The sequence below is a fragment of the Alligator sinensis genome, unplaced genomic scaffold (genome assembly GCF_000455745.1).
Source record: "Alligator sinensis unplaced genomic scaffold, ASM45574v1 scaffold1177_1, whole genome shotgun sequence".
Taxonomy (NCBI): domain Eukaryota; kingdom Metazoa; phylum Chordata; order Crocodylia; family Alligatoridae; genus Alligator; species Alligator sinensis.
Window position 1 is genome coordinate 1744406 of NW_005842120.1, and position 15398 is coordinate 1759803.

A 15398-nucleotide genomic window follows, 5' to 3' on the forward strand; every position below is an offset into this window, starting at 1 on the left:
GGCGGGGGGGGGGGGGGGGTCATATCTAGATGAGCATGTAAAAGCAGTCCTCGCACTTACAGTGCCTTTTCTAGGAATGTAACCCACTGCAAGTCGAAACGATGCAAGTCAAATCTGATTTTTCCCATAGAAACAATGTTATATGGGGTTACGTTCCTGACCAAGGGCCTGATGCTCAACTTTTTAGAGAAATGACCATAAACACCATATTTTAAATCAACTATTTAATCAACTATAAATGATATACACTGTACAGTACAAAGCTTTCTAAAGTGCAATGCAGTAACTAATCACATAAAATTGTATTTAATCAGAAGGCCATGGCCCGGACACAATCGATTTGACAGACCTGGGAGTCACCGGGGCCAGCGTGGGACACTTACCAAAGGTAAGCTCCTCAGTCCTCAAGTGGGGCAGGCAGTGGCTCCTCCCTGAGGCTGGGACTGGTTGCTGGCATGGGCTCTGCCGGCTCTGGGGAACTGCTCTGCTCCCCAGCCCTGATGCCATGTGCCTCCTCACTCCCTGAGGTGATATGGAGATGTGGAGCAGTTCCCCGGAGCCGGTGGAGCAATTCCCCAGAGTTGGCGGAGCCAGCACCCAGCTCCCATCCCCACCTCGCCAGGCCTCTAGGAGCGATGAGCCATATGGTGTCAGAGCTAGGAAGTGGACCAGTTCCCTGGTGCCAGCCCCCCTCCCCATCTTGCCTCCAGGAGCACATGGCCTCAGGGAGGAGTCGCTCCCTGAGCTTACCTCCGGTAAGTGTCCCGCGCCAGCCCTGGTGCCTCCGCCATGCTCCGTGCCCAGCTCGTTGCCTCCCATAAGTGTGAGGATCTGGCACTGTAAGTAATGACAGGGGTGTAAATGATGGAGCACTGCAAGTGTGAACCACCATAAATCAAAATGCTGTGAGTCTAGGACTGCCTATATGTGCATTTCCCACATAGTTGTGTCATTGCCACTTGTCCCTTGGGAACACCTCAGCCTGTATGGCAAATTGACCCAGGTGGGGTAAGTAAGACTGGGGCCAGCACCTGGGCTGGCCCCACCAGCCTTAGCTGGGGTCCTGGGGGCCTCCCAGGGCTGCAACATCAGCAATCCAAGCACTCGGAGCCTGGCTGGCAACTGGAACATGGCTCTGGCCATCAAGGTTCTGGTTTTGGGTGGCACGTACAGCAGCCACACTCACCACCCCATTTCTTGTGGACCATATTTTTGGATAGCAGGATTACCCAGTATCTAAATTTTGGCTCTGCACTGCAAATATGCAGGGCGGAAAACTTTTTCACACGTGCTGTAAAGCGCAGGTGCATGCTTATCTGCACTCACCCCATATGTCTAATCCAGGACGTGTGTGTGTGTGTGTGTGTGTGTGTGTGCACACGCGCGCACACACGCACCCCTGCATTTTCTGTCTCCAAAGTTTTGTTTGCTTGAGATACCTTGAAGTGGCCCCGCACTTTCATCCTTTTCTTAAAGGGCTATCAACTCATAACAGTTGGTAATAAACAATCAAGAAGAAAAGAGTAAGAAACCACAGGAAAAAAAAATAATAGAATCATAGGAAATGAGGGTTGAAAAGGTCCTCAGGAGGCCAACTGATTTCTTTTGTAATCAATTTATACATGGAATGTTCTTTCAGTTCCATGAATCATCAACTGACCTTTCAAATTGCCAGAAAAGTATAACAGATTTTTTTTTTTTTTCAGACAAAATGGTTTGTGGTGTTTTTATTCTTTTATTTTATGTAATTTTTAAGGTTATTCCTGAACAGTGATTATATTAGTTGAGCTATCCAAGCTTATCCTTCTCTTGTCAAGACCAATTTAATCTCCTATGCAGGTCTTTACCTTTCTGTGGTAATGACTCAATGAAATTGAAAATTGCTGCTTGGAAATGATTAAGCTTGAACGTACTTCTCAGTCTTGGTTACTGTTCCATCATTGTCCACCACTGTGGGTTCTTTGATCTTTTGTTTGGTTTGTGTTTCAGTGATATCAGAGATCTTTTTCTCCTAATTCATGATACTTGCATCTGTTCAATGAGTCTCTCTTTTCTCCCACAGCCCTCATCCCGTTCTCTCTTGATGGTCCACTTTACTATTTCAGTTCTGGAAAATGACACCTCCTGTCAGAGTTCTGGTAAACACAGCATATATGGTAACTTGATCACAGAGCTGTACCATAGTTTCTAGAAGCTCATGTTTGGTTCCATACTCAAAGTTTTTCTTTATTAACATCTGGTCAGCTTTGGGGCCCTCACTTTCTTCCTCCAACTGAAATCTTAAATATTGTTTAGTATCTGACACAGACAAATGATAACTCCTAATCTTTTTTTTTTTTTAATTTAGCAAGAAGGGTGAATGGGTTACAAACAGTACAAAAGGAGGCCTCACACTAACAATTAAAATATCTCACATCCCCATCAGAGAGAGTGATTCACAGGGATCTTGTCTTTTCTCTTGTGGATTCCCACTCAGCAAAACGCTTAAGCTTAAGCACATGCCTAAGTGCTTGTTGAACCCTACCCCTATTACATAATGTTTTACTCTATAACACACTTGTCAATACTAATTTTTCAGAAATGGGGAATTAAGTCAAGATCACATACCTTTTTAAAAAAAAAAAAAAAAGCTTATCCTAACAATAGTTATGCATTTCTATGTGTTTCTACATCATCCTATTTGCATCTGATTTTATTAGCTCAAGATTTGTTACATATGACACAATAGGCACTTTATCAAATGCAAATACTAGAAACATATTTGCTCAGGGAATGACAGGCTGAGAGAGAGAAAAGATTCAGTAGTTTATTTTCAGCTAACTTATTTAATGGTAATGGCTAAACAGTGTTAAAATACATTGAGCTAAATTCTGTTCACTTTATCGTTGCAAGTCTAGTAGAATGATCTTGCCTACAGCTAAATCTCTCCAGAGTTATGCCATCGTGGCTAAGAACAAAATTTGGCCTGTTATTTGGAAACAAAACATCCCCTAGTTACACATTGTACATTGTAATTCTGGCATTTTTGTATATTACACCAGCACTTTGAATTTTATAATTCAAGAATCCTTTGCCACAGTGAAAGGAAAATATTTGTAAAAAATAGTAGGTGAATCAGTAAATTCTTACACTTGTTGTTGTTGTTATTATTTACAGTGAAAACAATCATCTAGCCCTCTAGATAACTGTTTTACATTTGGCACTCCATGCATTTTCATTCTTAAAAACATACTTTGGATAAACTCCTAATAAATGTGCATTTGGGTTGATGCGTCTTGTTTTGGAGGGGAAAAAAAGATTCAAAGAAGATTTAAACTAAAACAATTTTTTCCTTTTGAAGAATAAGTAAAAATACGTTCTAAACATTGAAATGAAGACTGAAAGAAGATGATAAAAGTCAGCTTAACCTTTGTTCAGGAGTTAATTAGACTGCATGGATCACAAATCACTATGAACTTTGTTCATGGCAAACTACTGCTTCACTTATTCTTTTTATTTGATTTGGCTATGGAAACAAAGATGCCAATGCTTTTCCAAAATAAAAGCAAATACTGTGAATATTAACAATCAGCTAATGGGAGAGATGCATTCAATTATGTACACATTTGAAAAACTGTAAATAAAAAATAATGTATGAAAGGAAGAGTCAGAGCTGAAGTTAAAGTAAGTTTCTTTAACCACTAGACATGAGGTTAGTCATTACTTTAGCCTTGAAGTAAAAGTCATTAGGTAGCTTTAGTGGTGACTTCAGTGGAGCCAGGATTTCATCCTAAATCTAATCTCAGGACTGGCAGGACCCACAAATACCCAAGTTCTAGTCTTGGCAGACACTAAATCACTTTGTGGCCATTACAAGCCATCTAATTTATCTGCCTCAATCTCAAATCTGTAAAATGGAGCACTTATCTACTTAGGGATGTTCTGAGGTTTCAGAGACTAATTCTAAAGATTGCTGAGGGTGCATAACACCTTGAATGGTTAATATAGTTTGTTTAATTTATTGCTTGTAAAGTGCAGTGTATTTCAATGTTTTTAAGTGTTTCTCTTACTTTATATTTAATGAATATCAGGGTGCATGAAAAATAACTGACAAGTCTGTATATTGTATATATAACCTAGGTAGGATAGAGTGATCCACTGATTAGCTGGTAAAGTATGTAATTATGGAACAAATAAAAAGTACAGGTTGGAACCACTTGCCTCATACATTCAGTTTGACTATAGTGATACACCTCCACATTCTACAATTGCAAGTAGCAGAATGTATCTTGAAAAAAAACCCCATATTATTTTTTCCTTACATTTCTGAATATTAGTTAACCCCTATCTGAATAACAAAATAAGAATAAAACCAATTTTCTATCTGAATAACCATAATGATTTGACTTGTGAAATATAATAGCCTTTTTCCAGGATCAACTGATCACTGATGTTTCAGAGGCAAGCAAAAAATAAACAATCTAAACCATGAAGTCCTAACCCTCTGCTAACATAATTATTACCTTTGCTTTAAAATAAATCTAGTTTTGGTAAAATACAGACTAGCAATTTTAATGAGTGGAGTAAGATTTCTTGAAATACCCCAGTTCCTTGAATTTCTCTCATAAGTGCATTTGCCATTATTACTATTTTGTATGCAAATATGAGACATGCGTAGTAGAGATCTGAAGAACATGGAAGAATATCATTCTTCAATTAAGACAGTTTTATCATTTAAACTTTTTTAAGATGGTATCATTAATAAAGAACTAGAAACAATGCTAATAAGAGCAGTTCTAGCAACTAAAAGATTTCTGGGGAACAATAAGTGTCGTCATTGCCTAGTCCTTTTGCTTTTCCTTTACAGGAAACTTTTTTTTTTTTTTTTTTTTTTTTCAGTTTTTTGATGCGATGGGCTGGGATTTCTAAAATTAGTTTTTAATTATGAAGAGCAGCAAGTTAAAGAGCAACAGCCAAGGAAACACCACAGCTAAGAGATTTCTGCTGCTTTACCAATGGTATCATAAAGACTTTCTCTTATAGGAAGTGAGAATAAGATATGATTCTATGAAAAATCTCTGTGCCACATATGACAGGACGTAGTGTGTGGAAGGTTTCTAACTGAGGGGAAAAATCATTTTAGGCCTTTGTTTTGTTAAGTCAATAGTAGACTAAAGAATAACATTGAAAGAATGACACCCCCTTCCCCAAACTACAGTTCTTTTCCATCCTCCAATGACAATTATTTATTTCTATCCAACTTAAAGTCCATTTCTCCTCTATACATAAGATATACACAAAAAGCAGTCTGATCTTGAAAAGTCAGTGGCAGCTGGGCCATTACCATTCCACTGAATCATCATCAGCTGCAGACAAAGCAGAAGGCTTTATGTCCGTGACACGGTAGACGTCAACATCCATTAAGAAAAAACACAGCAAAACTGTGTGTTAACCTTGCCCTTTACAAGCCTCCAGTTCTACTGCATGAATACTGGATGGCCTTGCGCTGTCCATATCTTCTTACCGCCTTTGCAGCACTTTAATTATGCAAAAGGGAGCTTTCTCTGGTTGTAATGTGAGCTGCTGAGCAATTCTCACTGTCTAGAAAGACCTGTTATTCCCTGCCCCAATAACCTTTGGCCACCCATTCAAACTAGTTAAAAGTTCATGAACAGCAGATATTAAAAAAACTAGCAATGGTGGCAGCAAGGTAAATGGCAAGTGGGAAACAGAAATGAAGATATGATTTTCTTCTCTGAGTAGCTCTGTACAACTGAACTTTCACATTCTACTCCCCAAGGAACCATGCAGCAGAGGATAGCACTACCCCTGAATACCATCCATCAAGCCTGTAGACCTTACTTACAGACAAACAAGATGTACGGTGATGTGTTTTGAGTCCCATGAACCCCTGTAAATTTACAAATCTAACCACTGTAACAAGAGGAAGAGTGACGTGTAATAGTCCTTATAAAAAATACTTCAGTAAAAGAAGTTCAAGTTAGGATAGAATTTTCTGTAGTTGGTTTCATAGTCTTTACTGTAGGTGAAGCCAATGTCAGAACTCCCATTTGGTTCCCCAGGGACCAGAATTTCACTTCATACATTTAGAGAGCGATGATGTTGGACTATTTCCTCCACTCATCCAGAACTGACTTATCAATCTCATGCCTGTTGAAGAGGAATAAGACCAGATGAATTAAAAAGGTGTTGTTCAGTGTAGAAACTGTAAATGATTTGGCGAGTGCCCATTTTGCCTCACAGATGCATCTTTGAGGCAGATACAGGGAACAAAATGGTGTTGATGCAAGTGGATCAACCCCTCAAGACGGGTGATGATTTCATAGTCAGGGAGAGCAAGGTTGGCAATACTGAGGCCCAGCATCCGTGAGACCACCTCCCGAAAATCTGTCAACTGCAGGAGCAAAAAGAAAGGAACAAATTAAACGTGGAGCCAAGGGAGGGGTGTGGAAAAAAAAAAAAATCTATCTACATCATCACCACCACCACCAACCCACACAGAAAATATTTGTGTTGAACACACACGGAGACACCTGAAGGAAGAGAGAGATTAAATAATTTGGTTTTGTCCATATGCATGAAATAATGAAGCTGAAGCCAATAAAGAGAGGGATTAAGGGATGTTTTAGGATTATGCAGTTTGTCCTGACAGCATGAAACATTTTTCAGTGTTCTCCAAATAAATACAGTTCTACACAATTAAACATTAGAGGTTTCTTAGGGGTATTTTTTGTTTTGTTTGAGGGGAGGTCAGTACATGACTTGTTTGATTGGAAACTGGACCCAAAGCACGTATCACCTCTATGCCTAGTGGTTGAGAAGACATGACATGAAGGCTATATGGCAGCCTCTGCTTCTTTCCAAAAACGTTTCTCCAGCTCCAAATGGAGAGGCATTCACATAACAAGGCCCCACCTGTGCTGATACCTCTGTTGGCAACTAAAGCAAAAAATTAAGACTAGGTGGCCATGAAAGCTGGACTACTCTTCTCAACCTTGTCACAAGCAGTTAATTCACCACATGAAACCTAATCAATGGAACACAGCTATCTCCATATTGTCATTAATCTCCAAACAAAATGTGAAATTACCTTCTACTTACATGTGGGTAAGTGACAAGGAACTTTCAGCATCACAATCCTATCTCTTGGTATTAAGGAATGTTAATTTTTCAAATCACTTTTGGAGGCAGTTCCCTCAGAACCTTTTTCTATTGATAGCTGCTAAGTTTTATGCAGCTTTTTGTCTTACATTTCACTCCAGGGAGACAGCAAGACAGTTTCAGGGCCACACTAAATAGCGGGGCATTTGGGACAAAGATGACAGGAACCCATCACTAACAACCCATGGAAAGCTGGGCATGTCATGGGCAAAACAAGGAAAGAACCAGGGAAGCCTGCAAAGGAAGCCAAAGATACTGGAAACAGAATAGCAATAACTGTCACAGAGAAATTAACTCTGTAATCTGGACTTGTATCACATGACCACAGACAAGGAAATCAAGTGCAGTCTTTCACTACCAGCTGGTGTGCCTGCTCCTATGAAGATCGGTTTTGTTCCCTTATGGGTCCTTCATCCAGTCCAAAAAATAGTCTGTAAGTGGGTCAAGTACCTGCAGCCTTCCCAGCTGGCCTTGCTCAGTTGGGAGCCATTCAGCCATCCTTCCTGGCAAACAATAACCCACACTCAAAACAAACAAATGAGCAAAACAAAAACGTCTATGTTTCTCCAGGCAGAACTTAAGGGGCCAGACTGCCTGTTACTCAGGGAAAAAGAAAGGCTTGAAGCATTTTATAATTGTTATATCGGTGTGTAACAGGGAGGCCTTCTCAGAGTCAGTTAGAAGTTGGCCTGCCCACCTGTTTCTGGGCTAGCCGCCCACCTCTCTCATCTGCCATACCTTGATGGAAAATGATTAAGATATTACCCAGGTGGGAGGCTGCCCATTTTCTGCCCCGATGCCAGAGGGTGCTATCTGCAGCTCTGAAACATCCCCTATGCTGCAGCCCATGCCTCAGATGGCATCTCAGTTGTTAACATCTCCAGCCCCACACTGGGCCCCATAACACTCTAGTCTGTACCCCAACTAGATCCCTTCCCATCAGGCGGCCTACTCTGCCCTCTTTCGGGGCTGCTTACCTCCCTGCACTCTTCCCCCTCTCCCACTAACAGCCCCACCAGGCCACCCATTCCCAGCAGGGTGCAGTTTCAGGTCAGGACCAGGAGCCTCCTCCAGCCCCATAGCCACAGCCCATAAACCTCCAAGCTGTTCCTGAGCCTCAGCTCCGCCAGCTGATGTCTCTCCCAAGGCTGCCCGCAGCAAACTGCTGATTCACCCTATAGATATATATATATATATCCTGGGCTTCAAAATGGCCACCATACTCAAGCACCTGGCTGCTGCCTGCTCCAGCCCTAATAAGTGGCAGGCACCAACAGTGCCCTGCCACACTGTGGAATGAAGAAGTCAAAGGAAGTAGCATCTATTACCTACCCAAAACATTCAACTAAAAATAGGATTTGCTTTTATAACTCTCTCTTTTTGCAATGGGGATTCACAGGTCTGACCAATTCCCTGCAAGCAGAGTTAATTAAAACCTCCATGTAAAGCACAAGCAGCAATTGAATCCAACTCAGAACTAACAGGAGTAAAAGCAAGTGACACCTATTTTTGTCACTTAAGTTGGTAGGTATGATGCTACCTACATGCAGGGAACATATCTGATGAGTAAAGCTGGCCGATTTCTACAGAGTCATTTTTCAAAGATGAAAAGATCAGATTTTTTCTTTCCCCGATTAAAGAGTCTAGCTAAGATAAGTGCTAAGAGGAGAAAGAAGCAGCAGCACAGATGCCCAGACTTCTATCTTCCACACTGCCTACATCTGTCAATGAAGAATAAACTTGGTATTTCTGTTGCTGTGATTTTTTAAATAAATCGTTTTGTTCTGGGCAAGTGCAGGGACCCTCTCCCTCTCCCCCATATGCCCCTCAGACACAACTGAGTGAGAAAGAGACACAAAATATCTACCCTTCCCCATGCTGTTGTTATTAAATTATATTTCAAGTAGCTCTAAGAAGTTCCAAGCTAGACTGAGCCCCATTGTGTCAGGAAGTATACAGAGTGAAAACCATGCTTATGCCCTGGATGGCTTGCAGTCTTAACTCTAACAATCAGCGGGTTTGGGAAAGTATTACCAGATAAAAAAAACACTATCTAAATACCCTGGCCACTACTAAATTAGAAGCCAGAACTTTAAGGCTATCATACCACATCTAAATCTAATCCAGTTTTCATTCTAAATTAGCTCCACTGGTTGCAAATTAAAAGCTACAATAATGCAGCACTAGCAGGGTGAATGAAACAGACAAGCCTAAAGACCATGGATTTCTGGTAACTGTGGCAGCATGCTAGAGCAGTATGGTATAGCAGGAGCTGATATTTCTGAATGGCTGGAGATCCCTTGCAGTGCTGTAGATTTTGGATACATAAGCCTCTTGGGCAGACAAAGTCCTTTGGGTAAATCCAATATCTTTTATTAGACCAACTCAAATAGTTGGAAAAATTCTTCTTTGCAAGCTTTTGGGTATAATTACCCTTCCTCAGGCTGAAGAAGTATCTGAAAATGCTTCCTCAGTCTGAAGAAGCATCTACAGATGGTCTGTGCTGTTTCTGGATGGAGCAGCCAGAAGCCAGTACGTATGCAAGAAAGCCATTCCTTCCCCCCTCACCCCGAAACTCTCTCTGACCTACTGACTACCTCAGTTTATATTTTAACTGACTGGCTTTCTTGTGTATATACTGCCCGCTCGCTGCTTTACTACTTCATCCAGGAAGAGCATAGACCATCTGCAAACGCTTCCTCTGCCTGATGAAGAGTAATTGTACCCGAAAGTTTGCAAAGAAGAATTTTTCCAACTATTTGAGTTGGTCTACTAAAAGATACCAGATTTACCCAAAGAACCTTGTCTGCCTATGTCCTTAGACCAACACAGCTACAACCTACACCCCTAAGACCATGAAGGGCCTCTTATATGAAGGTGAATTGTACTACTGGTAGGTATACTGATGTTAAACTTAATCTGATATTGGTAAAAAAAAAAACACAGTAGAAACAAGGGCATCATCACAGGCTATGTATGACTGCCAGGGTCCCTAAAGTCATATTAGGTTGGCTAGTCTGCCTTGAAGTCCTTGGCATCATGTCTTACTTGTGCTAGCTAAACTGAAATTAGCATGAGTAAAGCGGCCCACACTACAACTGTACCTTTGTCACACGACAAGCATACCTTCATATGCTGGATAGGCAGATTCCCAAATAACAAGTTGATTGATTTCAGAAGAAATGGATGCATATTAGTGGATATACTGAAAGTTCCACACGTGTTTTCTTTTTCTTGCTTCAATGGCCACACTGAACAAACTGTTAATGTCTTAGGGCATTTATACATATACTCTGGGAAGGGGAAAGACGGGGTTGCTTTAATTAGAGCAACTCTGAGAGCCGCTCTAATTCAAGCGCCTAGAGGATCACATGTCATCCTCATCAAATGAGCTTTAGTAAAAACTGCCATTTTTCAGCATGGGGACACTGATACACATGATGCTGAAGTCTGGTGGACTGTGGTAATTACCATTTGTCACTTAAGTTGGTAGGTATGATGCTACCTACATGCAGGAAACATATCTGCATTACCATTCCCCAGCAGACACAATTAATTGAGTCTGCTCTGATACACTCTAATTACAGCACATTGGAGCAGCCTCTCTGCATGTGTATAGGTGCCCTAGGGATCTGGAAGTACTTACCAGCTTGTAACTTAGTTTGCTAGGCCCAATGAGCCTCCAGTAAAATCTTTTTAATCACACAGTAACATACATTAGAAAGAAATAATTTTTCCTACCCTAATGTTAATAGAAAAAACAACTTTCCTTCTAATAAGACTATGGGAAGGAGAACAGAAAAATCTGTATTTTCAATGAAGAGTTGAAAGGAAAGCTAATTGTCCTGCAGAGCAAAATACCTTAAACTGACATATGAGCAACATGATTATGGGTTGTAACCATATTTGCTCCAGTCTGAATGAAAATCTTTCTAGCAAAGTGAAAAGTTGAACAAAAGCAATGCAGGATACTTTTTTTTATAATGCTACAGTGCCTTGTAAAAGAACTGCATGTTTGTGATCTACTTTAAAGTACTGCTGTACACATTTTATGAACATCTAATACAATTTCTGACTAAAACATTCACTGCAACTAGAAAAAAAATAGAGGGAAAAAATCTCTTCCAATTTTGAAAACAATACAACATAGGAAAATAAAAACAAGACTGTTTGGCTGAAATATCAAAAACTTCTCACCATCTGAAGTTTTATTTAAGGTTTTCTTCAGCAAAAGTTATTGTTTCAAAGAGATCATCCTGAGGGCACAGTTCTGAATTTTACTTTAGTTGGTAACAGTTTTCATGAAAGTAGGAAAATAACAACAGAGGGACACAATTTCTCTCTATATGCCCAAAATTTGTGATGCAGAAATAAATAGATAATTGTGCTATATTTTCTTTACACGTCAGCCAAAAAAGAAAGTTGAAGGGGGTCTCATTAGGAAAGGCACAGAAGCAGTGCCTCAAAAGATTCTTACTGCAAACAGACCAAAGCCATAAACAAGTACTGTGAAATTTACATTCCTATCATGCATTAATTATTGCACTTCAGTGGGCAAGCTGAATGATCATCAAAATTTATTTGGAATTTGGAATTTACTTTGTAACTGATTACGTGTAAAGGTCATATAATGCTGTCAATGCTTTTTGTGTATACCCTTTAATCTAATCTTATTAAGATAGGTGATATTAGATTGAATACATCGTGGCATTATTCTTGAATGTGCAGCAACAGCAACTAAATTTAATATGTTTTTCCTTTCATGGTACAAACACAGACCTCTGAGGACTACAGAAATGATTATTCTTTCTTTCTTAGAAATTTTTAACACATCCCTCACCTATACTAAGTAGAGCACTCAAATCTTCCATGAAAAGCCAAAAATCCACCCAGGAAGTCTGTGCCTATTTACTACATTTTACCAGATGAGTCAAAGTTTCTTAAATAAACATTTAAGTACAAACCAGACAAAATGTAAAAACAACCCCAGTGATATATTTGCTCTTAGGAATATGCATGCTATGCTGTTAATACTAACCAGCAATTGTTATTACCACCTATAATCCAAGTTTTGCATATCATTTGACATTTTAATTTTATGCCATACTTTTTTTTTTATCCTGACAGGGATATAACTCTGGCTTATGTTTCAGTCAGTAAGCTGAGGCACAGGAAGAAGAGACATCTAAATAACATTACCACCACACCCTACCTACTGTACTAAATATGTTAGCCACTATGGGCGCATCCATACATGCAAGCACGTGCGCTTGCAGCAGCTCAAATAGAAGCAATGCAAGTTTGAGCCAGGACTTTTTGCCTCAGCGCATGTGCCCAGACATGCACTTTGGTGTGGGGCAAATTGTGCTACTTGGGGCAAAATAACCCTGCCTGGCTCCTCCTGGACCTGCAACCAGGGGGAGCTAGAGACCAGGGCCAGCACCTGTGCTCAGCAGTATAAAAAGCCGCCCTGGCAAGTAGTTCAGAGCTACTCGCTCTCAGGAGTTTCTGGGGCCCAGCCACTTCATACCTGGGGACACTATCCCTTGTGCCAGTTAGACTGCTGAAGCAGCCCTGAGAGTTCCCTGCACCCTCTACCCACTGCAGCAGTCTGGCAGTGGGGACTGCTGCCTGGCTGTGACCCAGATGGGGACTGCACAGCCAGTACAGGCATCTGCTCCTCTGCATCACTACTACCTTATGTGCCCCCTGCCCGGCCATCTGGGCAGCTATCACCCAGAAGATGTTCTGGGTGTGGTGGCCTGCTTTGAACTGTCAAAGCATATCTTCCTGGCCCCAATTGGCCAGGAGGTCAGACACCTCCAGCTGGGTCCAACGTGCCAACTCTGAGCAGTCTCCTCTGCTTGGGTCCTGCCACTGGCCTCCCTAGGAGGAATTCTGATGTTCCCTATTTGAAAACTGAAAAATCCCTGATAAAAAAATTCCAGTCACTCTGTAAAATACCCCAAAATCCACATGCCAAACTCCATGCACAGATGGCCAAACTCCATGCACAGATGCAGGAATGTTATTCCTAAATCATCCCTGACTAATGCTTACCGAACAGCCCACTGAAAACCTGCAGTGAAGAGGATTCTACAGCTTTCCTGGGTAAATTATTCCATTGCTCTCATAACAGTAAAGAAGTATTTCTTGTGATCTAACCTACTTTGCTTCAGTTTAAAGCCATTGCTTCCTGTCCTGTCTTCTGCAGTAAGAGAAAACATTTGTTCTCCCTCAAAAGCCCCCCACTATCCCCCAAGCCCTTTTCTTCAAGCTAAACATACTTAGTTCTCTCAACCTTTCCTTGTATGACTTGCCTTCCAATCTCTTTATTTTTGACATCTGCCAACTTCTCCACATCCTTCTTAAAAATGAAACCCAGAATTGTACACAATGCTCTAAATGAGGCCTAAGCTCTGCCGAATGGAGTGGTATATCACCTTCGCTGTCTTATACTCCTGTTGATGCCCCAAATTACATTTGCTTTTTTTTTTTTTCGCTTTTTTTTTGAAGCAACTACATTATGTTCCTGACTTGCATTGAGTCTCTAATCCACCAAAACTCCCAGATCCTTTTCAGCAACGGTACTGACTGGACAGTTCCCTCCAATTCTGTATTTGTGCATTTGATTATTCTTCCCTAAGGGTAGTACCTTACATTTATCTGCTTTGAATGTCATACTATTGTGTCTAGCCCAGCATCCAAATCATTTATAAACTTGTTAAACAGCACTGGACCTAAGACAAACCCTTGCAGAGCTTCACTTAAAACCTCCTGCCATTCTGACATTGATCCATTTATAATTACCTTTTGCTTGTAGTTACTGAGCTAATTAAGTATCCACCTTATAGTAACTTTTTTCAGTCCACATAACACTAGTTTACCTAGGGGAGTGACTTCATCAAAAGCCTTACTAAAATCTAAATACACTATGACCACTGCATTTCCTTCGTATACCCAACAGGTTAACTTCTCAAAGGAGGAAAAGGACAAATCCATTCTGGGTGCTAATGATCAGCCTTTCTCCTCTACAGCCATGTCCAGATGAGTGCAGATGTGTGATATGTGGCGCCACAGACCCATCTGTGGCACCACATTGCACATGGAGGCCTTCCCTGTGCTGCTACCTTGCAGTGCGGGGTATTTCTTTTTACCCCAGGAGATCCCAGGGTCAAAAAAATGCATGCCAAAAAAAAGTGGGGCAGTGCATGTGGTGGCAGCACATGCTGCCCAGAACCGGAGCCTGGCCAGCTGGAGCCCAGGCTACCAGCTGCAGGAGCACTGCAGCTGCAGCTCCAAGGCCCCCAGGCCCACAGGTAAAGCTGCTGAAGCCAGCACAGTTGCTGGCCTCAGCTTCCCCTACCCAACCTGGGGTAACCTGCCACACACCAAAGGGCACGTGGCACAGGCATCCCTAGGTAAAAAAACATCCGTGCTCATGTGGAGACAGACTAGATGTTTACAAATTCTTTTCTTTATAATTTGTTCCAGTAACTTCCCAGGTACTGACATAAGCCTAACTGGTCTATAATTCCCCATGTGTTTTTTTTCTTTTTTTGTTTCTTTTTTCATTTAAATGGGGATGGGCCCTATGTTAGCCCTTTTCCAGTCCTCTGGTCTGTCACCCATCTCCCATGACTTCGTAAATATTTTTGCCAAAGTCTGAGATCCCTTCTGCCTGCTCCTTCAATGTCCTGACATGAATTTTGGTAGGCGGCCAGGCTGTCAAATTCATTCAAATTAATCAAGAGCTTGCAGATGCTCTCTTTAGTGATCATGATCTTTGGCCCTTATCTTTTGTTGTCTGCATTATTTACATTAGCCATCTAGATGCAGCTCTAGCTGCCTTTTTATCTTTTGTTAATAGCTCACCCTGGCTATTAAGCAGAGGACCCAGAGTTTCCTTGGTTTTTCTTTTAAGCAGAATATGACTTCATACAGACTCCCTGGAAGTTTGGGAGAGGGGGCGTAAAATTCCCCTCCTTCCCCTCCATCTAACTCAGTGACTAGATAGGTGCTGGAAGCCTGATTTAAGGTAAATTGGGGTGGGGGGGGCAGGGTCCATGGGAGGGGAGGAAGGTTGGGATCCAGGGGGGGTGATGGGATCAGGGACTAGCAGAGTCCATGGGGGAGCATCAAGGGATCAGGTGAGGAAGAGTTTAGCAGGACTGAAGAGCCTCTCCAATCCTACCAAACCCTGCCCCACATGGGCCCTCTTCAGCCTTCCCAGATGC

General features: G+C 41.4%; 1 protein-coding gene across 7 annotated transcripts in view; it reads right to left on the reverse strand.

The window, feature by feature from the left end:
* Positions 1–258: 258 nt before the first annotated feature.
* The window catches only part of CCDC170 (coiled-coil domain containing 170), a 115659-nt gene continuing 100519 nt past the window's right edge, over positions 259–15398 (reverse strand). For all 7 annotated transcript variants that reach the window (XM_025205599.1, XM_025205598.1, XM_014520481.2 and 4 more), the window contains one exon: positions 259–6394. In XM_025205599.1, the coding sequence (XP_025061384.1) occupies positions 6194–6394 (201 nt within the window). In that variant the 3' untranslated portion in view covers positions 259–6193. The remainder of the gene's footprint in view (positions 6395–15398) is intronic.